Consider the following 24,091-nt stretch of genomic DNA (forward strand, 5'->3'; position numbering starts at 1 on the left):
CAAATTATATAAATCATATCTTCTTAACCAGTTGTGTAGGGAGGGGGGAATCCCTTGTCTATAGGAATCATAATTATGATCAGCTCTCACTACTGTTCATACATCAGATTTTTCTAGCCTTCACCTTTCTAAATATTTACTTTAAATGCACAAACTCAGATAATTAAGATTAAATTTATGTAAGTTCAAAAATCTCAGTAAATGTAGACTGTATTTTTACTTATAATACGTGTAAAGTAAATTCGAGTGACTGATGAAACTTCAATACACTGGCTCTACACATATTTCATCAGTCCAATGAAATATGGTTTTTATTAATTTCAAATTCTCAGCTCTAACAGTGATAGTTTAAATAAACAAAAATTTCAACTATCCTGTAATTTAACTGTACTGTCTGTTCAACATTCTATATCATTATAATTTTATAAACTAACAGGCTTACCATCTATGAATTCCTTGAAACAACACAGTCAAACAGGACATGCTTAATTTCAATTTGTTCTAGTGTTCCTAAGGAAAATATTTTACTTAAAAGACAAGGGGAAAGATAAAGGACAATTAGGTTCTAGGCTTTGAAAGCAAAGCAAGCACAGGTTTTACTATGCTGAACCCTTTTGTTCTAAGTGAAGTGGATTCTGTGGCGTACCTATGGACTACAAAAGGTCAATTAATTACTTTCAAGTCCTTATGCAGTTTTTCTTTAAATAACAATAGAACCAAGATTCTCCAGCCTGGACAGGTTAAAACTTACTTTCATCTTGGAGACAGATATTTTAAGGGCATGAACAATTTCTGGAGCATATTCAAAATACACTCAGCTACATAATATATCTTAACTTTTCTAAATATCTGTTTCTTACAATCAGAATTTCTTCAATGCCCAAAATATTAAGATGAAAGTAAATAAATGACTTCTCTTTATTTTTTTTGTGTTTGATATCACTTCTGAATCACATTTCCATGAACCCTGACTATACATTTCAGCCTGGTTGAATTTCTGAAAGACATAAAATCTAGAAAAATGATCCTGAATACATTTTGTGCTGTTTTCTTATCATGCAGATTTCCAACCACTGTAAATCTCACTTTGATATCTACTCTTCTAGAGGAGACCATATGTAAAATGTTAAACTATGGATCAATTTTTTTAAAGTTATTTTAGCTTTAGGCTATTCCTTTAAGCATTTGGAAACAAATTACTACTTGAGTTAGTAATTCTTACTTTGTACATTACATAAACACTACATAGCAAATTAAAGGTAATTAAATGAAAGAATGCATAAGAGCACTAGCAGCATAATGCATGGCCTTGGTAGACTCTAAATATATATACTTATTCCCAATTCTGGCATCAAAAGTGAACTGCATACCTCTCTTTTAAATAGATGGTAGCTGAGAAAAATGAGAGAAAAGAACTTATAATGATGCAAAATATACTGAGCAAGTTTTAAAAAAATCTGATTCTATTTGTCAAAGCACTGATATATTTTAAAACACATCTAATTCTTATCAGAGGAGATTCAATTGAAAATTAGTTTAAAGTCTAAATGACTTTGTAAAACAGCATTCATTCATAATTTATAATGAAAAATTTATTAGATCGTTCTCCTGCTACCACCCAACTTTAATCATTTATTTAACTGATGGCTGCTATTCCCACTAAGGACAATGTAATAATTCAGAATGTTCTGTTTATTCTCCCCTTTCAAAATTAATTACTTTGTTTAAACAATTTCATAATTCTAACCACCCAGCCCCGCATAATTTAAAAAAGTAGTATAGCAGTTAAGTACTTGCTTTTAAGCAATTTCACTTCAATAAAATGTTTATATCCAAAAGAATAACTCATAACAAGAAAAATATTACATGCAAGAAAGGTGTTGACTGCCACAATACTTAAGTTACCAAGTATTTTCACCTTAAATATTCAACAATTAATACACAATTAAGTTTACTGCTAACTTAACTTTTCTAATAGGGTTGAAAGTATGCATACTCTACAACCTAGCAATGGCCACTTCTCAGCATATACTCTAGTATGTTATGTATTAAATAAAGCTTATGGTTGTGAAGATGGACTTGGTGTGATAAGGAAGGACAGAGTACCATGTCAATACATTCTACTTTCTCAAGTGAAAAATACATATTCAGATTATGTTGTTTAAGTTCACAATTATGTGGTCACTGAATATAATCATGAAAAGCACTGAATTGAAACCTTCCACTCACCCAGTAATGGTGCTTCTCTACCTGAAGTGATTTTTTTTTTTTTTTTCCTTAAGATGGTGGTAATGTGGATTTAACCCAGAGGTGCTCTACCACTGAGCTATACTCCCAGCTCTTTTTATTTTTATTTTGAGACAGGGTCTCACAAAGTTCTGGAGGTTGGCCTCAAACTTGTGATTTTTCTGCCTCAGCTTCCCAAGTCACTGGGATAACTTAAGGAGTATACCACTGAACCCAGCAGGCAAAATCCTTTCTAAAAGTATTTCATCATAAAATAACCAAGATATAATAAATACAACACATATTAAATCTTTATTTTGGTGGCAGAGAAACATATGCATTTTTACTTCATTAGTCAATGCTCCTGCAAACTTATAGAGAGATTTACCAACCATTTTAACTCAATAAAACTCAAAATACTTTTCCCCAAAATACATTTTCAACTATCCTTAGTCACTTCTTGTCAAGACTGGTTTAAGTTTTAATCTAAGTTAAGAGTTTCTATGTACACTATTATGAATTCAATAAGCATAACAAACTTTTTCTTCCCTTTTCCTAGAACTCAGTCAGAAAGACAGTATAAATAGTTATTTCTCCTTTTCACACTATTAAGGACAATATACGTAAATTCCCAATTATGTAAAATGCAATTATTTCCAATGTATCTAGGGACACTGAAAAATCTGAATGCAATTAATGTTCAAATCATTTTTGAGATACAACTTTTTTTTTACTAATTTTTACACACTGTCAAAATACTAACTCAGAAAGTACAACATGATTAATATGAAGAACAATGAATTTTTATTTAACAATTTATAACAACAGGGTTTATAATGAATATTTCTTTCAAAGTATTTGACCCAAATTGAGTCAATATAACATATCAAAAGTCCTGTTCCTTAATCAGGTACACTCTATGAAGAATCTCAGTATATTTAACCTCAAACTCTGAAATTAATTGATGCTATATTAAAATCAGAAATTAGAAAATTGAATTCTAAATTTACACTGCCCCTTAAATTTTGAGATCTTGGCCAAGTAATAGAACATAAAATCCAAGATTCCTCATCTGTTAAATGAAAAGACACTACTACTATCTGCTCTGGTTAATCCACAAGATGGGTAAAAAGAAATCAAATAACCTATGTGAAGATTCTCTGAAAAATATAAAACAAAAAGCAGACAGAAGTGTTATTAGTAGTAAATAGATGTTATCATACAAAGAGTCAAAAGTAGTCTGATCTATTCTTCCGTAAGGTTAAGGTTTTTTGTTTTTTGTTTTTTTTTTAAGGAATGCACTTAAAATTCCTTAATTGTAAATGAATAAAAAGCTGAATAAAAGAAAATTATAAGAAAATATACTGAGAGAACTTTAATAATACAAGGATATTTGTCCCAAGTACTAGGGAAATTCATTACTGTGAAATAATTTATGAAATGCAGTATCACTCTTTAGATAAAATGAAATCTTGCTCAGGAATTAAAATATAGTATGTATCAACCATGGTTAATTCTGATTCTCAGACTTACCTCTGCCCATTTGAGAATACAGGTCACACAGAAGACATGATTACAACTTTCTGGAAAACCAACTTCCTTCTCTAATAGGCAATTAAGACAAATTGGACATCTATCTGCTTCACTGTACAACAGACCAATGGTAGCAGTATTGTTTTCTTCACCTGTAAAACAACCAAATGTGTTTTTAAGTCCTCTAAAACCAAATAACTTATTTCTATAGTGATATAGCAGAGTACATACTCTATGGGTCCTCCTATTAAAAATAATTAGATCTTAGATAAATAACATACTCCTTAAGTCCAGTAGCCCCAACATTACTTTCTTTTGCATGCATGTGTATTATGTCTATTTCTGTATATATGTGGGAGACTGCTGATAACTGAACCCAGCACCTTGAATATGCTAAGCACATGCACTGGCAATGAACTACACCCCTGCCACTTTATTTTTAATGGGAGAGTAAAAAGAACTTCAATTAGTTTTAATGAATTTTGAACTAAAAATTTAATTAATAATTTAATTTTTAAAATAAAATTCATATGGTTCCAAAATTTAAAAGTAAAAATGGCTATAGTGGCAAATCTCCCACTCAATTTATCTCCACCCATCTAGTTCTATCCAACCAAGTAACAATGGTTAAGTTTCTTCTGTGTCCTTCCAAAGATTTTTTAAGGCATAAAAAAGTAAATCTTGGAACATGTTCTTCCCTATTCTTCACACAAATGCAACAACTATACACATTAGTCTGCTTTTTCTTTTAAACTTATTGATGGATGTAAACTTGTTTTCAGCTTTTGCCTAGGATAAACAACACTATGAACTGCTGACTCAGAGGCAAATGAAAGAAACTCTAAAAGTTAATATAAAAAAATAAATAAAGGAATGGTCAGCTGAAATATGAACAGTGTACAGCAAACATAAGAAAAACTGGGATTATCCTGGCATGACTGTCAATACTACTGCTCAGATCTGGAAACCAAGCATTCCCAGGCAGAAATGATTCTAATACCGAGAGACTCTAGTACTAAGTCAAATGGGAGCTAAACTAAGCCAGCATGAGTCTAAGAAGAAGGAAGTCACATATGAATCCTGTAAAGCATTCCTATATTAGGCAGTCAGGATTCCACAGATTAAATTTATCAAATATCAAATCATAATCAACCATTAACAAATCTAGGAAAATAAGTCACCCTGATTAAGAATCTGCAAAAACAAAAGCAGCAAAAACTAAAATCACTGGTTTCAAAAATCAGAATTGTCAGGTACCATGTAGAATAACTAAACAGCAGATCAGACAAAGAAGAAAAAAGTACTTTTGAACTGGAAGACAAATTTGAAAAACTATCTAGGTTCTAGGAGACAGAAAAGGAAATATAACTAAGCTGGAATTGTAGCTCAGTGGTAGACCACTAGCCGGTCAAGTGTGAGACCCTGGGTTCCATCCTCAGCACCACATAAAGACAAATAAATAAAATAAAGGTATTGTGTCTACAACTTAAAAAAAAAAAAGAAAGAAAGAAAGAAAGAAAGAACAGGAGATATAACCATGAAAGAGGGGCTAAAAAATGAGGTAGAAGGGAGGTCTAACTAATTAAAATCCATAAGAGAATTAAAATACAGAGGCTAAAAAAAAAAAAAGTATATACCTCTTTAGTTTATTTTAACAACAAAACTAAGTAAAATCAAAAAATTTCTCGTGTATTTTGACATGTATACAAATGAATGTTTGGAAACACAAAGTTTTGCTTTCAACAGACAAGCTTTATAAAAACAAAAAAATTACCTTCCATATCTTCATACTCCTGATCTCCCACATTTAGTGTATACACAGTTTTCTTCTTCATTTTTCCTTGGAAGAGAGTTTCCTACAGGATGAATTATAATAGAGAATTTTTACATTTGACTTCTCTCAATAATATTTATTAAAAAATTAATTCTGAACTGCAAGAAATTGCACATAAAAGAACACAGTATAAGCCAAGCCAGTCTGTGAATAATTCAGTATTCTTTTTTATAGTACTTGCAAGCAAAAAAAGCAAACAGTTTTACTGAAAAGAAAAGTCTTAGCTAACTATTAAATAAAGGCTAAATGATAAATTCTATGACAAAACAATCCAAGCATAGGAAAAAGAGATGAATCTGAAATGGAATTTTCAGAGAAATTTAAGGCATTCGTGGAGCAAAATAGTTATAGGGAAATAAAATAGTAATTAGGTAGGCCAATCTGACAAGAATAGTAAGTGAAAGTATGTATATTTGTGTATACTGGAAAAGGATGGGCATATAAACTAAGAATTTCACAGTGAGGGGCAATAAAAGAAAGAAAGCAATGTAAATCAAATAAGACTAGATTACACACAGATCTCTGATGATTGACTAAAAAGCTTAAGATTCAATCTTCCTCTGAAGAGAAGTGGCTGTAGATGTAACTCAGTGGTAGAGCACTTGCCTAGCATGTTCAAGACCCTAAGTTTGATGCCCAGCACTGCAAAAAAGTTAGAGAGAGACAGACAGAGATATAAGTTTATTTTTTTCAAGACTACTATGTTGGGAAAGTATACAATGGATTACAGAATGATTTGCATAGCTAAAGTAACTGAATTAGAAAACCAAGGAATTAAAGAGCAGATGAATAATTGCTGAGATTCTGTAGGCAAATATGGGGAAGGAGTCATGATTATTCTGATCTAGACACTAGGAAAATGGTGATTATATGAGGCAAAAAAAGAGAGAAACATAGGAAAGGAAATTAATTTGGTAGTCAAAGGAAAGAAATTTATGAAGCAAAATTATTTTTAAAAATCAATTCTCAATATTCATTCTTGAAATGATGTAAGATAGATGACTGCAAACAACCATCTGAATACATTTTAGTTATCTAAACAGAAGAAATTTTCCAAATATCAATTGTGATTCTCCTATGTATCTGAAGCAATTTTCCTATTTTCTAAAATAATATACATATGCTAATTTGTACATTAAAGGTATGACTTGCCTAGGAAAATTTCCTGTTTAGTTAAATAAAGAAAATGCAACGTTTCACTCTTCTGGTTACAAAACCAACTGCATAAGAAGAAACTTAGTAATAGATGTTAAGAATAATTTATTTGGGGTTGGGGAATAACTAGGAATTTAACCCAGAGGCATTTTACCACTGAGCTACATCCCCAGCTCTTTTTATTTTAAGACGGGGTCTCATAAATTCCTTAGGGCCTCACTAAATTGCTGACACTGGCTTCAAACTTACAAACCTCCTGCCTCAGCCTCCTGAGCAACTGGGATTACATGCACCACCAAACCCAACAAGATGTAAGAATAATTTAAAGATTGCAGTGATTTAAGGCTCAAAATGAACCAAAAGTAAAGTTACTTTAGAAAAAAAAAAAAAAAAGAGAAATTTAATCCAATCAATCTGCTTTAATAAAAGTAGAACATCAAGCAGACAACTTCTCACTCTTTGCCTACATTTGCAACATCTGTTTTAGTTCTGGTGTTATTCTTTAGAGACAAACAACATGAAGATCAATGTCCAAGGAAGAAGACAAAAATAATGACAGCCTTGGAAACCCTATCATTTTAAGAAAAGTAAAGTCATAAGCCTGAAAAAATAGAAATCTTAAGGAGAATGTTAGCAGTTATCTTAATATAACCTGTCAATGAAGATATTCAACAAAGTCAATGACCTGTTGTGGGTTTTGTTTTAAGATTTACTAAGTGCTGTAGGCAATTCACTAAGTACAGCACTGAACAAAACAGACAAGAAATCCTTGCCTGTACACTCTAGTAAAGGAAAAAAATAAGTAAAATATCTAATATATAGTTGTGTGGACAGACAGTGCTAAGCATTATAGGTAAAGAACAGCAAATGTGAAAGTCCTCAGACAGAGAAACAGCTTTGTTTTTGTTTTGGGTACCAGGGATTAAACTCAGGGGTACTCAACCACTGAGCCACATCCCCAGCCTATTTTGTATTTTATTTAGAGACAGGGTCTCAATGAATTGCTTATCACCTCGCTTTTGCTGAGGCTGGCTTTGAACTCAAGATACTCCTGTCTCAGCCTCCCCATCCACCAGGATCACAGGTGTGCGCCACCTCACATGGCAAGAAGTAGTTTTGTTATGTTCAAGGTACAAGAAACAGGAAAGTGTGATTAGAACAGAATCAAACAAGAAAAGCAGTAGATGAGAATAGAGAGGTAACAGAAGACAAGGTCATACAGCCCTCTCTAAGCTAAAGTAAATACAATGGCTTCTTCTCTAAGTGAGATGGGCCACTAGGCAGTTTTGAGCAGAAGAGGTAGCAAGGGGAAAAGTAGAAGACAGCAAGATTACTCTAATAATCTACAAAAATAGATAGCATGGCTTTGTACCACAGAGGTAGCAAAGAAGCTAGAAAGTGCTCAGACTTCAGATGTGTTTTGAAAATTTGGCCACATGAGAATCTGATGATAGACTGAATGGGAGGTATTTATTAATTTCAAAGGATTTTAATTCAAGCAACTAGACTGCTGAAGTTGCTTACACAGAGATGACTATTAAAAACAATTTTTTTTCAGATAACCATGGTTACTCTCATTGTTATTCCTGCAGAAAGACAGCATCAGTATAATGTAGAAACTTGTTACAACTTCAGGATATCTCAAGTACCATCAAATACATAGTGAATTTGGTTCTGTATTTTAAACTCCGTACAAAATCAATATACATTAAAACCTAAAAAGCAATGCTCTAAACAACTTCTCAACTTAGTTGATTTTAGAGTCATATTGTGCTCCTGTATGACATGTAATTGCATATAATTTTTAATTTGTGTCCTTATCATACTACTAAACCTCCATTATTCTAAATACTAATAAAAAATTTAAATCAATGTGATAAAAATGTCAATCTGGAAATTAACAATATTTTAAAAATTAACAAATTTTCAGAAGATGTAATAGATTATCTGTTATTATTTGTTCTACTTAGTTATACGTGACAGAAGAATGTATTTTGATTCACTGCACACAAATGAAGTACAACTTTTCATTTCTCTAGTTGTACACAATGTTGTGTCACACCATTCGTGTAATCATACATGTACACAGGATAAAATCAACTAAGTTGGGAAGTTGATGTCTGTTTTATTTTACTATCTTTCCTTCCCTGTGCCCTCCCCTCCCTTCATTCCCCTTTGCATAACCCAAAGTTCCTCCTTTACCCCACCACTCCCATTATATATCAGTATATACTTATCAGAGAAAACAACTGACTCTTGGTTTGGGGGGACTGGCTTATCTTGCTTAGCATGATATTCTTCAACTCCATCCATTTACACCTCCAAATGCCATAATTTCATTCTTCTTTAAGGCTGAATAATATTCCACTATGTATATATATACCACAGTTTCTTTATCCATTTATCTATTGAAGGGCATCTAGGTTGGTTCCATAATCTAGCTATTGTGAATTGAGCTGCTGTAAACATTGATTTGGCTGCATCAATGTAGTGTGCTGATTTTAAGTCCTTTGGGTATAGGCCGAAGAGTAGGATAGCTGAATAAAATGGTGGTTCTATTCTGAGTTTCCTAAAGAATCTGCATACTGCTTTCCAGAGTGGCTGCACTAATTTGCAATCCCACCAGCAATGTATGAATGTACCTTTTTCCCCACATCCCCCCAATACAACATTTATTGTTGCTTGTATTCTTGATAATTGCCAGTCTGACTGGAGTGAGATGAAATCTTAAGAGTAGTTTTGATTTGCATTTCACTAATTACTAGAGATGTTGAACACTTTTTCATATATTTGTTGACTGAACATATATCATCTTCTGTGAAGTGTCCACTATTTCCCTAGCCCATTTATTGATTGGGTTATTTGTATTTTTGATATTAAGTTTTTTGAGTTCTTTATAAATTCTGGAGTGTAGTACTCTATCTGCATGTGGTAAAGATTTTTTCCCACTCTGTAGGTTCTCTCTTCACGTTACTGATCGCTTCCTTTGCTGAGAAAAACTTTTTAGTTTGAATCCATTCCATTTATTGATTCTTGATTTTACTGCTAGCACTTTGGAAGTCCTGTTAAGGAAGTCTGGTCTTAAGCTAACATGATAAAGATTTGGGCCTACTTTTTCTTATATTTGGTGCAGGGTCTCTGGTCTCATTCCTAGGTCTTAATCCATTTTGAGTTGAATTTTGTACAGGGTGAGAGACGGGTTTAATTTCACTTTGCCACATATGGATTTCCAGTTTTCCCGCACCATTTGTTGAAGATGCTATCTTTTCTCCAATGTATGTTTTTGGCACCTTTGTGTAGTGTGGGATAACTGTATTTATGTGGGTTTGTCTTCTATTCTATACCATTGGTCTACAAGTCTGTTTTGGTGCCAATACTATACTGTTTTGTTACTACTGCTCTGTAGTAGTTCAAGGCTTGGTATTGTGATGTTTCCTGCTTCACTCTTCCTACTAAGGGTTGCTTTGGCTATTCTGGGTCTCATTTTCCCAAATGAATTTGATGATTGCTATTTCTATTAGGAATGCCATTGGATTTTAATTGGAATTGCACTGAATCTATCTAATGCTTTTGGTAGTATGGTCATTTTGACGATATTAATTCTATCTATTCAAGAGCATGGGAGGTCTTTCCATCTGCTAAGGTCTTCGTCAATTTCTTTTTTTTAGTGTTCCGTAGTTTTCATTGTAGAGGTCTTTCACCTCTTTTGTTAGATTGATTCCCAAGTTTCCTTCTCCTTTTTCTTTTCGTTTTTTTTTTTTTTTTTTTTGAGGCTATTGTCAATGAGGTTGTTTTCCTGATTTCTCTTGCAGTGGATTCATTGCTTATGTATGGAAATGCATTTGATTTATTGGTATTAAAAGCCTGAAAAACAATCCTCTAAACAACTTCCCAACTTAGTTGATTTTAGAGTCATATTGTGCTCCTGTATGATCTATAATTGCATATAATTTTTAATTTGTGTCCATATCATACTATTATATATCCATTATTCTAAATACTAATAAAAATATTTAAATCAATGTGATAAAAATGTCTGTCTGAAAATTAGCACAATATTTTGAAAATCTAAAAAATTTCAAAAGATGTAATAGATTATCTCTTTATACATAATTTGTCTAACCTATGCAATTTTCACATTTTCTCCTTTAAGTATTTAGCATTCATATTTATATATAAATTATATTTTATAATGAATACCGTCTTCTCTAAGTGTCATTCAATAAAGCACATAAGCTTCCCTTCTGTAAAAATATTCTATAAGTTAATTGTAAGTTGAACTGAATTTTCTTTTGATGATCCTAAACTGACTTCAAATAAATTTCAAAGAATAGAAGATCATTTAAAATTTTGGGGGGGTTTCAAGATGGTGGACTAGAGGGCGGCTGCATTTCATGCTGCTCCAGGACACAGGATTCAAAAGAGGAGATAGTGAGAGACTTGGGACCAACTCAAAGCTGCCGGGTGAGTCTCTCCCGTTGGGGAGGCGTCCTGGATGGGGCGGTAGCCCCGGAACGCAGGGAACTTTGTGAAAAGAGTTGCACGGCTAGAGGCCACTCCCCCCACTGGAGCGGTAAACACGGACCACGGGATCATCGTAGAGGAGGCGGCTCAGCACAGCGCTTGGACTCGGAGCAACCACTGGGGCTCTGGGCGGCTGCCTGAGGAGGAGCAGCGTGGCGAGCAGTTTAGATTCAGAGCGATCGCTTCTGAACACCAAGGGGTTGCCCGGAGGAAGAGGAGAAGCTCGGCGGGTCGCTTGGTCTAGGAGTGACTGCATCAGAGCCACAGGCGGTTGCCTGGAGGAGCTGCATGGTGAGCTGTTTGGACTCAGAACGACTGCTTCTAAACACGTGGGGGGCTGCCCAGAGGAAGAAGAAGAACATGGCGGGTCGCTTAGTCTAGGAGTGACTGCATCAGAGCCACAGGCGGTTGCCAGAGGAGGAGCTGCATGGCGACTTGTTTGGACTCAGAACGACCGCTTCTGAACACCGGGAGGTTGCCCGGAGGAAGAGGAGAAGCGCGGCAGGTCGCTTGGTCTAGGAGTGACTGCATCAGAGCCACAGGCGGTTGCCAGAGGAGGAGGTGAGTGGTGAGTTGTTTGGACTCAAAGCAACCACTCCTGAACACCCAGGGGGCTACCCGAGGAGGAGGAGGAACAGGGTGGGTCACTTGGACTCGAAGTGACTGCCTAGGGCTACGGGCGGTTGGCGGGAGGAGGAGACGCGAAGTGAGTTGCTTGAACTCCTAGTGACTGCGTCGGAAACCGGGCGGCTGTCCGGAGGAGGTGTGTGGTGGGTCTCTGGGTCTCGGAGCTATTGTACAGGGCTCCAGGTGGAGGGGCTGCACAGCCAGGCGATTAGGTGCAGAGCAGGGTCCCAAGACCGGCTTCTTGCTGAAGAGCCGCACAGAGACACGCCTAGGGGCGGAGCGAAGTTTCCAGGACTGCGGGCAGATTCTCTGAGGAGAGGCAGCCTAAGGAGACTCGTCTGCGAAGGGTGAGGCTCCCAGGCCCAGGAGGTAGGTCCAGGCCCCTGGGAACGTTGCAGAGGAAGACAGCCCAGCCCAGGCGGTAGTTGTAGATTGAGGGGAACCTCTAGGAGGGGAACTGACCAGCGAGACCTCCCCACTGGGTGAGTCCTCCCTGCCGGGTGAGGTTTTCCCACAAGGACGGTAAAATCAGAGACACAGGAACAAACAGGCCTTGCCTCAGCCTGCAGCCTAGTTCCCCTTTGGATGACCATTGGTCAACAAGTGGAGGCACCTCTGCCCACTATCAGGGAATATACCCCACCTGAGGGTCACCATCCCTAGAGAGGCAGCTTCCTTGTGGAGCACTGCATTATCAACTTCCTCCAAGACTGCAGGCTACTGAAGGATAAGAGGGGATATACTAGCAATCTTCAGGGACATTATAAGTCAATAGAGGAAATCTGCAATATCTTAGCGGTCCACTGATACCTGAACAATATGAGAAAACAAGGGAAGAAAATGCCCCAAACAAATCTAGATGTTACATCAATTAAATCCAACGACAGCATGGCAGAAGAAATGACAGAAAGGGAGTTCAGAATGTACAAAATTAAAATGATGAGGGAAGCAAATGATGAGATGAAAGAGCAAAAGCAGGCACTGAATGATGAGATGAAAGAGCAATTGCAGGCATTGAATGATAGCACCAATCGACAGTTAAAAGAGCAAATACAGGAAGCAAAAGATCATTTCAATAAAGAGTTAGAGATATTAAAAAAAATCCAAATAGAAATCCTTGAAATGAAGGAAACAATAAACCAAATTAAGAACTCCATAGAAAGCACAACCAATAGGATAGAACACCTGGAAGACAGAACCTCAGATACTGAGACAAAATATTTAACCTCAATATTTAACAAAGTTGACCAAACAGAGAAGATGGTAAGAAATCATGAACAGAATCTACAAGAACTATGGGATATCATGAAAAGGCCAAATTTGAGAATTATTGGGATTGAGGAAGGCTTAGAGAAACAAACCAAAGGAATGAACAATCTATTCAATGAAATAATTTCAGAAAATTTCCCAAATCTGAAGAATGAAATGGAAAATCAAGTTCAAGAGGCTTATAGGACTCCAAATACACAAAATTACAACAGACCCACACCAAGGCACATTATAATGAAAATACCTAACATACAAAATAAAGACAGAATTTTAAAGGCTGTGAGAGGAAAGAACCAAATTACATTCAGGGGGAAACCAATACGGATATCAGCAGATTTTTCAATCCAGACCCTAAAAGCTAGAATGGCCTGGAACAACATTTTTCAAGCTCTGAAAGAAAATGGATGCCAACCAAGAATCTTATACCCAGCAAAACTTACCTTCAAATTTGATGATGAAATAAACTCATTCCATGATAAACAAAAGCTAAAAGAATTTACAAAAAGAAAGCCAGCATTACAGAACATTCTCAGCAAAATATTCCATGAGGAAGAGATAAAACACAAAGAAGCAAATCAGCAAAGGGAGGAATTATCCTAAAGGAACTGTCAAATAAAGGAGGAACCAATTTGTGTCAAAAAAATAAACAAATAAATAAAATTTAAAAAATGAACCAAATGACCAGGAATACAAATCATATCTCAATAATAACCCTGAATGTTAATGGCCTGAATTCATCAATCAAAAGACATAGACTGGCAGATTGGATAAAAAAGAAAGATCCAACAATATGTTGCCTGCAAGAGACTCACCTCATAGAAAGAGATATCCATAGACTAAAGGTGAAAGGATAGGGAAAAACATACCATGCACATGGACTCAGCAAAAAAGCTGGAGTATCCATTCTCATTTCAGATAATGTGGCCTTCAAGCCAAAGTTAGTCAGAAGGGATAAAGAAGGACATTTCATACTGCTTAAGGGAACCATAAATCAGCAAGATATAACAATCATAAACATCTATGCCCCAAACAGCGGCTCATCCATGTATGTCAAACAAATCCTTCTCAATTTTAGAAACCAAATAAACCGTAACACAATAATACTAGGTGATTTTAACAGGCCTCTCTCACCACTGGACAGATCTTCCAAACAAAAATTGAACACAGAAACCATAGATCTCAATAACACAATCAATAATTTAGACTTAACAGACATTTACAGAATATACCATCCAACCAAGAGCGAATACACTTTCTTCTCAGCAGCACATGGATCCTTCTCTAAAATAGACCATATATTATGCCACAAAGCTAATGTTAGCAAATACAAGAAGATAGAGACACTACCTTGTATTCTATCAGATCATAATGGATTGAAGTTAGAAATAAATGAAAGAGTAAAAAAAACAGAAATAACTCCAACACCTGGAGATTAAATAAACAATATGCTATTATATGATGAATGGATAACAGAAGATATTAGGAAGGAAATTAAAAAATTCTTAGAGGTAAATGAGAACAAAGAAACATCATATCAAAATCTCTGGGACACTATGAAAGCAGTACTTAGAGGAAAATTTATTTCATGGAGCGCATTCAAAAAAAGAAGTAAAACTCAACAAATAAACAACCTAAAACTACAGCTCAAAGCCCTAGAAAAAGAAGAACAGACCAACACCAAAAGTAGTAGAAGACAGGAAATAGTTAAACTCAGAGCTGAAATCAACAAAATTGAAACAAAAGAAACAATACAAAAAATTGACAAAATAAATAGTTGGTTCTTCGAAAAAATAAACAAAATTGATAAACCTTTAGCCACACTAACAAAGAGAAGATGAGAGAAAACCCAAATTACTAAAATTCGGAATGAACAAGGAAATATCACAACAGACACAACTGAAATACAAAACATAATTAGAAGCTATTTTGAAAATCTATACTCTAACAAAATAGAAAATTTCGAAGACATCAACAGGTTTCTAGAGACACATGAATTGCCTAAACTGAATGAGGAGGACATACACAATTTAAATAGACCAATTTCAAGTAATGAAATAGATGAAGTCATCAAAAGCCTACCAACAAAGAAAAGTCCAGGACCAGATGGGTTTTCAGCCGAGTTCTACAAAACCTTTAAAGAAGAGCTCATTCCAATACTTCTCAAAGTATTCCATAAAATAGAAGAAGAGGGAACCCTCCCAACTCGTTCTATGAAGCCAATATCACCCTGATACCTAAACCAGATAGAGACACATCGAGGAAAGAAAATTTCAGACCAATATCCTTAATGAACATGGACGCAAAAATTCTCAACAAAATTTTAGCAAATCGCATACAAAAACATATTAAAAAGATAGTGCACCATGATCAAGTGGGTTTCATCCCAGGGATGCAAGGTTGGTTCAACATCAGGAAATCAATAAATGTCATTCACCATATCAATAGACTTAAAGTCAAGAATCACATGATTATTTCAATAGATGCAGAAAAAGCATTTGATAAAATACAGCATCCCTTCATGCTCAAAACACTAGAAAAAATAGGGATAGAGGGAACATTCCTTAACATTGCAAAGGCCATCTACGCTAAGCCCATGGCTAATATCATTCTAAATGGTGAAAAACTGAAAGCATTCCCCCCTAAAACTGGAACAAGGCAGGGATGCCCTCTTTCACCACTTCTTTTCAATATCGTCCTTGAAACTCTAGCCAGAGCAATTAGACAGACCATAGAAATTAAAGGGATACGAATAGGAAAAGAAGAACTCAAACTATCCTTGTTTGCTGATGATATGATTATATACTTAGAGGAACCAGGAAATTCCACCAGAAACTTTTAGATCTCATAAGTGAATTCAGTAAAGTAGCGGGATATAAGATCAATGCACATAAATCTAAGGCATTTTTATACATAAGTGATGAATCTTCAGAAAGAGAAATTAGGAAAACTACCCATTCACAATAGCCTCGAAAAAAATAAAATACTTGGGAATCAATCTCACAAAGGAGGTGAAAGACCTCTACAATGAAAACTACAGAACACTAAAGAAAGAAATTCAAGAAAACCTTAGAAGATGGAAAGATCTCCCATGTTCTTGGATAGGCAGAATTAATATTGTCAAAATGGCCATACTACCAAAAGTGCTATACAGATTCAATTCAATTCCAATTAAACTCCCAATGATGTGCCTTCCGGAAATAGAGCACGCAATTATGAAATTCATCTAGGAGAATAAAAAACCCAGAATAGCTAAAGCGATCCTCAGTAGAAACAGTGAAGCAGGGGATATCGCAATACCAGATCTTCAACTCTACTACAAAGCAATAGTAACAAAAATGGCATGGTATTGGTACCAAAATAGAAAGGTGGAACAATGGTACAGAATAGAGGACACGGACACAAACCCAAATAAATACAATTTTCTCATACTAGACAAGGGGCCAAAAATATGCAATGGAGAAAAGATAGCCTCTTCAACAAATGGTGCTGGGAGAATTGGAAATCCACATGCAACAGAATGAAACTAAACCCATATCTCCCACCATGCACGAAACTAAACTCAAAATGGATGTAGGACCTTGGAATCAGACCAGAGACCTTGCATCTTATAGAAGAAAAACTAGGTCCAGATCCTCAACATGTCGGCTTAGGACCAGACTTCCTCAACAGGACTCCCATAGCACAAGAAATAAAAACAAGAATCAATAACTGGGATAGATTCAAACTAAAAAGCTTTCTCTCAGCAAAGGAAACTATCAGCAATGCAAAGAAAGAGCCTACAGAGTGGGAGAAAATCTTTGCCAATCATACTTCAGATAGAGCACTAATCTCCAGAATCTATAAAGAACTCAAAAAACTCTACACCAAGAATGCAAATAATCCAATCGACAAATGGGCTAAGGAAATGAATACACACTTCACAGAAGAAGATCTACAAGCAATCAACAAACATATGGAAAAATGTTCAACATCTCTAGTAATAAGAGAAATGCAAATCAAAACCACCCTAAGATTCCATCTCACCCCAATTAGAATGGCGATTATCAAGAATACAAGCAACAACAGGTGTTGGCGAGGATGTGGGGAGAAAGGTACACTCTTACATTGCTGGTGGGGCTGCAAATTAGTGCAGCCACTCTGTAAGGCAGTGTGGAGACTCCTTAGAAAACTTGGAATGGAACCACCATTTGACCCAGCTATCCCACTCCTTGGCCTATACCCAAAGGACTTAAAATCAGCATATTACAGAGATACAGCCACATCAATGTTCATAGCTGCTCAGTTCACAATAGCCAGATTGTTGAACCAACCTAGATGTCCTTCAATTGATGAATGGATAAAGAAACTGTGGTATATATATACAATGGAATATTACTCAGCCATAAAGAATGATAAAATTATGGCATTTGCAGGCAAATGGATGAAATTGGAGAATATCATGCTAAGTGAGATAAGCCAATCTCAAAAATCCAAAGGACGAATGATATTGCTAATAAGTGGATGATGACACATAATGGGGGGTAGGAGGGGTTAGTGTTAGGGTTAGATTTAGGGTTAGGGAGGGGGGAAGAATGGAGGAAGGAAGGACTGTATAGAGGGAAAAGAGGGGTGGGAGGGGTAGGGGGAAGGGAAAAAAATAACAAAATGAATCAAACAGCATTACCCTATGTAAATTTATGATTACACAAATGGTATGCCTTTACGCCATGTACAGAGAAACAACATGTATCCCATTTGTTTACAATAAAATAAAAAATAAATAAATAAAATTAAAAAAATAAAATTTTGGTAAACTATTTTTCTGATTATTTTAACAATGAATTTTAATCTTTAATATCTTTCCCCAGGCTTTACCTTTCCAAGCTAAAATATCTTTTTAGTCTGTTATGCCTAATATAATGTTCTTACATATTTCTATCTACTACTTATTCTTTTCCATTTCATTGTATGCATTATGTACTATTTCTATTATGTAGTGGAAATAATATTTCAAATATATTCATGCAAAGTCTGGGGGGAATGACCTGATTCTTAAATTTTATAAGAGGCCATTGAAGTTTGAAATTGGGAATGAAAAAAGAAAAAAAGAAACCACTGGTACAAATCAGTTTTTAGGAGACAAACATTAATTTTTTTCTATAAGAACTCTGGAATACATGGAAATAATAATCCTAGGCCAGTCATTCCAGGGCACTCAAATAACAGCAGTGTGTTGAGAAATTTCAATTCTCTAGAATAGTGCTGCCCCAAAAGAAATTACTCTATCAAGCATATGAAATGTGGGTAGTGTCAGGAAATAAATTTCTAATTTTACTGAAGCTTTAATGAATTTAAGTTTCAAAAGCCCAGTGTACTACTGGCCACTATACTAGACACAGGTGATGCACACCTGTAATCCCAGCAGCTGAGGAGGCTGAGGCAGGAGGATCACCAGTTCAAAGAGAGTCTCAGGAACTTAGTGAGGCCCTAAGCAACTCAGCGAAACTCTGTCTCTAAATAAAATATAAAAAAGGGCTGAAGATATGGCTTAATAAAACACCTCAAGGTTCAACCCCTGGTACAAAAAAAAAAAAAAAAAAAAAAAAAAACAGAATTCAATATGTCATCCAACTGGCAGTAAGTTTATATCACTTTTCCCCATCCAGAAACGTCTGGTCTAGGCTTAACAGAGCCTGAAACGTAGAAACTGGGCATTAGTAATGACAGAGAGAACTGCAAAGGAAGAAATCCTTGTAGCACTATCTGAGGAATGAGAAAAGAGTCTCTTAATGCTGAAGAAGAGAGAGGAAAATTGTTTCTTTCCGATCCCCCTTTACTCATTCCTTATGTCCTAAGTCCCCAAGTAATCAAGTAATCCTGTGGTGGTGGAGGCTATAACATAGCAAGAAAGTAAGCTGTTTAAGAATTCCTAGTTCAACCCTCAGCTTTATACATAAATGTAGATTTAACGTAACATAGATACTGAAAACTAAAATATGAGATAAACGCTCATGGAGGTCACATACTGGTTACTGGGTAGTGCACACACTAAGACAATCAGCAGAAACAAACCAAGAACATACAGATGTTAAAGAAATGGGTACACTGGCTACATGAATTATCTAAAGCATAGACAATGATTTCTCAAATTGGGTATTAAAAAAGATTAAATTACTTTTAAATGGAAAGATTTTAAAAATCAGTTGAGCATTAGACGATATAAAGAACCACCAAATGGAAATTTTAGAACTGAAAAATACAGTAACTGAAATAAAAAAACACTACATGGGCTCAATAGCAGAATGGAAATGAAGAGCAAAGAGTCGATGCATTTAAAAAACAGAACAACAGTAATTATTCAATCAAAACAAGAACAAAATATTGAAAATATTACTAGGAAGACTTGGGAACATGTGAAGCAATAAACACCAAAACCCTAATTTTTTTTTTTTTTTTTTTGCGGTGCTGGGGATCGAACCCAGGGCATTGTGCTTGCAAGGCAAGCACTCTACCAACTGAGCTATCTCCCCAGCCCAAACCCTAATATTTATATCTAGACACCAAGGAGAAGAAAATGAGAGTGGTGGTAGCAGTGGTAGTGGAAAAGGAAAAAAAAAAAAAATAGTAAACTGGAAATTTCCCAAAATCTGATAAAATTATATTCAAAAGCTCACAACCCCCAGAAAGAGCAATTTTAATGAAATTTATGCCTGAATACATAGTCAAATTGCTGAAAAAAAGTAATTTTTTTTTAATGCACTACTTATGAGGGAAAGTGAAAGCAAATGATTTAAATGACTGGTAATTTCTCACAGAAACCACATAAGTCAAAGGAAACAGAATAATATCTTTTAAATGCCAAATAGGAAATAACTAAAAACCTAAAAAAAAAAAAAAAAAAAAAAAAAAATCCTCTATCTAGCTAAAATATCCTTCAGGAATCAATGTAAAACTAGACATTCTCAGCTGGAAAATGGTTAAGAGTTCTTTTCCAGCTTTAAAAGAATTACCAAATGAAGATCTTTAGTCAGAGGAAATGGAACACCATGAATGATGGAAGAAAAATAAATAGTAAATATCTGCATAAATTAACTGTTTTCACCTTGAAATTTTTAAAAAGTATGTTTGACAAGAAAAGCAAATATTTGCTGGGACTGTGGCACATACAATCCCAATGAGGCTGAGGCAGGAGGGTCACAGTTCCAAGTTAGCCTTGGTAATTTAGGGAGACACTATCTCAAAATAGAGGGGAAAAAAAGTCAAATGTCCCTGGGTTCAATCCCTAGTACTACAAGGGAAAGGGAGAAAATATTTACAACATTTTCTGGTAAGATATATGTAGATATAATATGAGAAAGAAAGAACAAAGGGACTTAAATGATGGCTAAGATTTCTAGATTTCTACATTTTCACTTCCAGCAGTAAAATACTGATTCTTGGTAGACTGAAAAGTGAAAAATCAAGTATATATATTATAATCCCCAGAGCTATCACTAAAAAAGTATAGTCAAAAGAATAAACTAAAATTTAACACTAAAAAATGTTCAAATAACTGAAAGAAGCTACTGAAGAACAAAAACAGAAGTAACAAACAGAAAATGATAGAGTAATCCTAAATCCAAACATATCAATAGTTAAAATATGAGATACACAGCAAAAACAGTGTAACATTAAACTGCTTGTCAGAAAAGGACTCAATAATCTAAACTACTACCTTAAGAAACTAGGATAAAAAGCAAAATACATGCAAACTAGACAGAAGAAAGAAAAGAGTAGAAATCAATAAAACTGAAAACCGTAAAACAGAGAAAAATCAATGAAACCAAAAGCTCATTCTCTGAAAAGATCAATAAGATTTAAATCTCTAGCAAGACTGATGAAGTAGATAACCTGAATTGCCCTAGAACTATTTAAAGAAATTGAATTTGTAGTTAAATGCCTTCCAAAAAAGAAGCCTCTAGGTCCAGATAATTTCCCTGGTGAATTCTACTAAATATTTAAAGAAGAAATAACACCAAATCAACACAATCTCTTCTAGAAAATGGAAAATGAGCACTTCTCAGCTCATTTTATGAGTCCAGCATTATTCTAATACCAAAAAAGACAAAGACAATAAGAACAAATTTCTATACTAGACTTTATCAAAATTAAAAAAAAAAAAACTGATCTATTCAACTGTACAAGAGAATACAATGTGACAACAGAAAGATACAAACTAGTATTTCACTCTATCATTTGGATGACTCTTAAAGGAATTATACTGACTAGAAGAAGCCAGTCTCAAAAGGTTACATATTATACAATTGCATTTATATGACATTCTTAAAAGGTCAAAACTACAGCAGAACAATGTGCCAGCAGTTACCTGGGTTAGGTGAAGGTATGAATACAAAGATAACATGAGGGAGTCTCTAGAGAGAAACAGAACCACTCTGAATCCTAACTGTGGTGGTGGTGGTAATAAAAATCGATTAAATTTACAAAACTATATACCCAGAAAAAGAATTCCACTATATATTATTTTTCTTAAATTTAAACCCTAATCTGAGAGCAATTATGGACTAGAAAATAAATGAAAGTTTTCAACAAAGATATTTTCTTCATTGACAGCTTCATAGTCGCAAGTCTTTCCAATGGGTCTTACTATCACCAAAACACAGAACTCATCCATATTATATCTATGTAGGTGACTGAGAGGTTATTTGAATTTTCTATCTCCAGTTCTTACATTTTCTATAGCACTGAAAAGCTTAGAGACAAGAATATCTATAACTTGTGGATATAGAAATTAAACACAACAGGAAATAGCTCAGTGGTAAAGGGCTTGCCTAGCATGCCCAAAGCCCTGTTTTATACCCAGCACTGTATGGGAACAGGGACCCAAGTAGAATTCAACACCTCTACCACATGCCAAGTAAGAGTTGTAAAAACAGATCAATTCCGATCCTGTAGTGATGGTATGGAACTGACCAATTCTGCATTATTTGGAAGACATCCACTACAGCTGGCTCCCAGATGGGTTACACTCTTACATAACAGTAAGGACAAATATATCTATAATGCAGGACTTTAATTTAAAAAGGAAAAAAAAAAATGTTTATGTGCCTAGATAGTATACCATAAAAGAGCCTGATAAAGAAATCACAATACAATAGGTTTCCACTATTTCTCTGAATAAGAAACAGTTACAGAATGGTAGCATGTTATATATTTTCCAATAATTTAAATATATTTAACAATTCTTCTCTAATAGCCCCACCCCTACCTAAAATATAGAGGAGTAAATAGAAAAGGTTGATTATATAAACCTCACTTATCCTCAAGATTCTCATCTCCATTTACTAAAGTACAATGACATAACTAATTTAAATGAAAAAGTCAATGAAAATTAAGCCTATGTCTACTACAGACAAAAAGCAAAAGAACAGTGAGATGTTATAGACTCATAAAACCAAAACTCCCAAGAAGACTGAAAGGAGTCACTCGTTGACAAAAGCACTATACCCTCACATCTGGCAAGTAGAATAGCAGGGAGAGAAAAGGCATCCTGAATGAAGAATGGAAGTAGAGGAAGACCTGTAAATTTTTATCCTGTTCTTCTAACCAGAACAGGAAAATTATTGACTATATTTTAACCCTTCATCTACATTCAAAAGACTTCTGAGTCAAAATAGAAATCTCTCTGTATCCACCCATCTCCCAAAAATAAAGAAGGACACAGAAAACACTTAAAAAACAATCTGTCTTGGCTCATTTGTGCCACTGTAGCAAAATACTTGAGACTGGGTAATTTCTAAATAACAGAAATTTACTGCTCACATTACTAGAGGCTGGGAAGTCTAAGATCAAGGCACTGACAGGTTTGGTGTCTGGTTAGGACCCAGTCCCTGCTTCCAAGATAGTTCCTTGTGGTTATATCATCATATAATAAAAGGAACAGAAGGGCAAAAAGGGCCCAGCTAGTTCATTCCAGTTCTTTTATATAGGACTAATTCCGCCCAAGAGGACAGATTCTTCATGACCTAATCAACTCCCAAAAGCTCCATCTCTTAATATTCTTGCATTAGGGATTAAGTTTCAACATGAAATTTGCAGGGGACACAAACATCCAAACCACAGCAAAATCTAAGAATTAAAGGAAAAAATGAAAACAAATGACCACATACAAATGCTTTGGTTAGAGAAAATTGGAATCGATTTCATCTACAACAGGAAAAAAGGAGACAACATTCAAAACATTGCTTCTAAAATTTTACCATTCTTTTTAAACAAAAATATAAAAACCTCACATTATACTTTTAACTCTACAAATGAGGTCTTTTTACAAATACTAAATATTACTGTTTGATTCCCTGACAAATGATCACTTTCTTCCTATCAATCCTTTACAAATTGATCCAAATAACTCACCCTCTTAAGTTACTATCTCAGATGGAGATAAATGCATTTTATTATGCTATGTAAATATATATAGATATATATATCAATGTGTCTTAGATGAGTATTTCACCTAAAATTTAAAGAAGCATTTCACAATCCTACTCCTCTGAATTACAACTATTCTAACCCACATATACATTATTTTACATACTATACAAACTTAAAAAATAATATTCATATATTAGGTAAGTCAGGCATTGATAGACATTAGAATTTTTCCTAAATGTAATCTTACTACAAATACTACAATTGCCTATTATCTGGACTTCTGAGTAAAATTTTCATATCATTTTTAGTTACTACTTTCTAACGAGTCAAAAATAATCTCATTGAACTCTTATAGTACCTTGTCAAGGAGATATTCCATTTACACAACATTAAGTAACCTGCTCAAGGAGTTGGGAACTCATTAGCTCTTTGCCAGGAAATAACACAAATAATATTCTAAGTCACTAGAAATTAGAAGTATTCAGACAATGAGAAGTGGTAACTCTATCCATGATT

The 24,091-nt window shown here is 34.8% G+C and overlaps 1 protein-coding gene across 4 annotated transcripts in view; it reads right to left on the reverse strand.

The window, feature by feature from the left end:
• Scaf11 (SR-related CTD associated factor 11) overlaps nt 1-24,091 on the reverse strand; it is a 77,557-nt gene that overhangs the window by 35,312 nt on the left and 18,154 nt on the right. For 3 of the 4 annotated variants that reach the window (XM_047548553.1, XM_047548552.1, XM_047548551.1), the window contains exons 2-3: nt 5,534-5,615; nt 3,760-3,911 (exon numbers count right to left, since the gene is read on the reverse strand). In XM_047548553.1, coding sequence (XP_047404509.1) covers nt 3,760-3,911; nt 5,534-5,594 — 213 coding nt within the window. In that variant the 5' untranslated portion in view covers nt 5,595-5,615. Of the gene's footprint in view, nt 1-3,759; nt 3,912-5,533; nt 5,616-24,091 lie in introns of those variants that run through there. The other variant, XM_047548554.1, reaches the window with a different exon arrangement.

Source organism: Sciurus carolinensis, chromosome 4 (genome assembly GCF_902686445.1).
Source record: "Sciurus carolinensis chromosome 4, mSciCar1.2, whole genome shotgun sequence".
Classification (NCBI taxonomy): domain Eukaryota; kingdom Metazoa; phylum Chordata; class Mammalia; order Rodentia; family Sciuridae; genus Sciurus; species Sciurus carolinensis.